General features: G+C 50.2%; 1 protein-coding gene across 1 annotated transcript in view; it reads right to left on the reverse strand.

Annotated features, from left to right (window-relative positions):
* Nucleotides 1-697: 697 nt before the first annotated feature.
* ZSWIM8 (zinc finger, SWIM-type containing 8) overlaps nucleotides 698-933 on the reverse strand; it is a gene marked incomplete at its 5' end in the record, with an annotated part of 36,678 nt that continues 36,442 nt past the window's right edge. The window contains one exon of the mRNA XM_010297459.1: nucleotides 698-901. Coding sequence (XP_010295761.1) covers nucleotides 698-901 — 204 coding nt within the window. The remainder of the gene's footprint in view (nucleotides 902-933) is intronic.

Consider the following 933-nt stretch of genomic DNA (forward strand, 5'->3'; position numbering starts at 1 on the left):
ACACTCCTGAGAAAGAGCCCAAGGACTTCTGGCAGTTGCCAGGCAGCTCAGCGCAGTCATGGAGGCTGACTGCCCAAGCTCCAGCCTCTGCCCACAGCAGCTGCTGCAGAAAGCTGCAGAGATGGCCCTGGCCTGCTACTCCAGTCTCAGCTTCTCTCAGCAGGAGGTGCTGAAAGGAATGCAGGGAGCACTGGCTGTGCACAGCAGTCCCAGCCTCTCCCGAGAGGAGACAGTGTATGGAGTAAGAGAAGACCATACAAAACAAAAACAAAAAAAAAAAAAGAAAAAAAAAGAAAAAAGTTTACATATTTATAAATGCCAAAATAAATATTTAAGACAGAATCCCCCACCCCTCTAACACGTGCGTAATCACACTGCAAACTGCTCGCAGGACAGCCTCCAGGGGCTCAGGGAAAAAAGCGGTGACTACACCACAGGGCAGCCAGCTCAACTTCCTTCTCGTTTCCTGATGCTTCTGAAGCCTGCAGCCCACTGGGAAGGAGGAAGAAGAGCGAGCAAAGCAGAGCGCCAACACGCAGCAGTGCTGGAGAGGAATGTCATGGTATAAATACATCAGATCAGTGGTTTCCAACAAGTTAAAACTAAAATAAAGAAGACACCGGAAGGAAGGATGGTGTAAATGGAACTACAACTATGCAGGGCAAAGGATTGTGTGTCCATGGAGCTCCACCTGCTGTCACGGCGAGAAGGTGGTCATTTCCAGAGAGACCCTTTGCCACAGCTCCTTTGTCTGCTTGCCACGCTTTAGGTTCTGGAGAATATCATTAAACTGCATCATGCCCATGGGGGTCAGGCAGAAGGCGCTTCTGGCGCTGCGGATGGCATTCACAAAGTCATCGTAGTCAGCTGGAGTGAGATGGATCATCCGATGATGGATGTACTGGATGGGAACAGGGGAAGAGCCTTAAGAGA

The sequence above is a fragment of the Phaethon lepturus genome, unplaced genomic scaffold (genome assembly GCF_000687285.1).
Source record: "Phaethon lepturus isolate BGI_N335 unplaced genomic scaffold, ASM68728v1 scaffold43081, whole genome shotgun sequence".
Taxonomy (NCBI): domain Eukaryota; kingdom Metazoa; phylum Chordata; class Aves; order Phaethontiformes; family Phaethontidae; genus Phaethon; species Phaethon lepturus.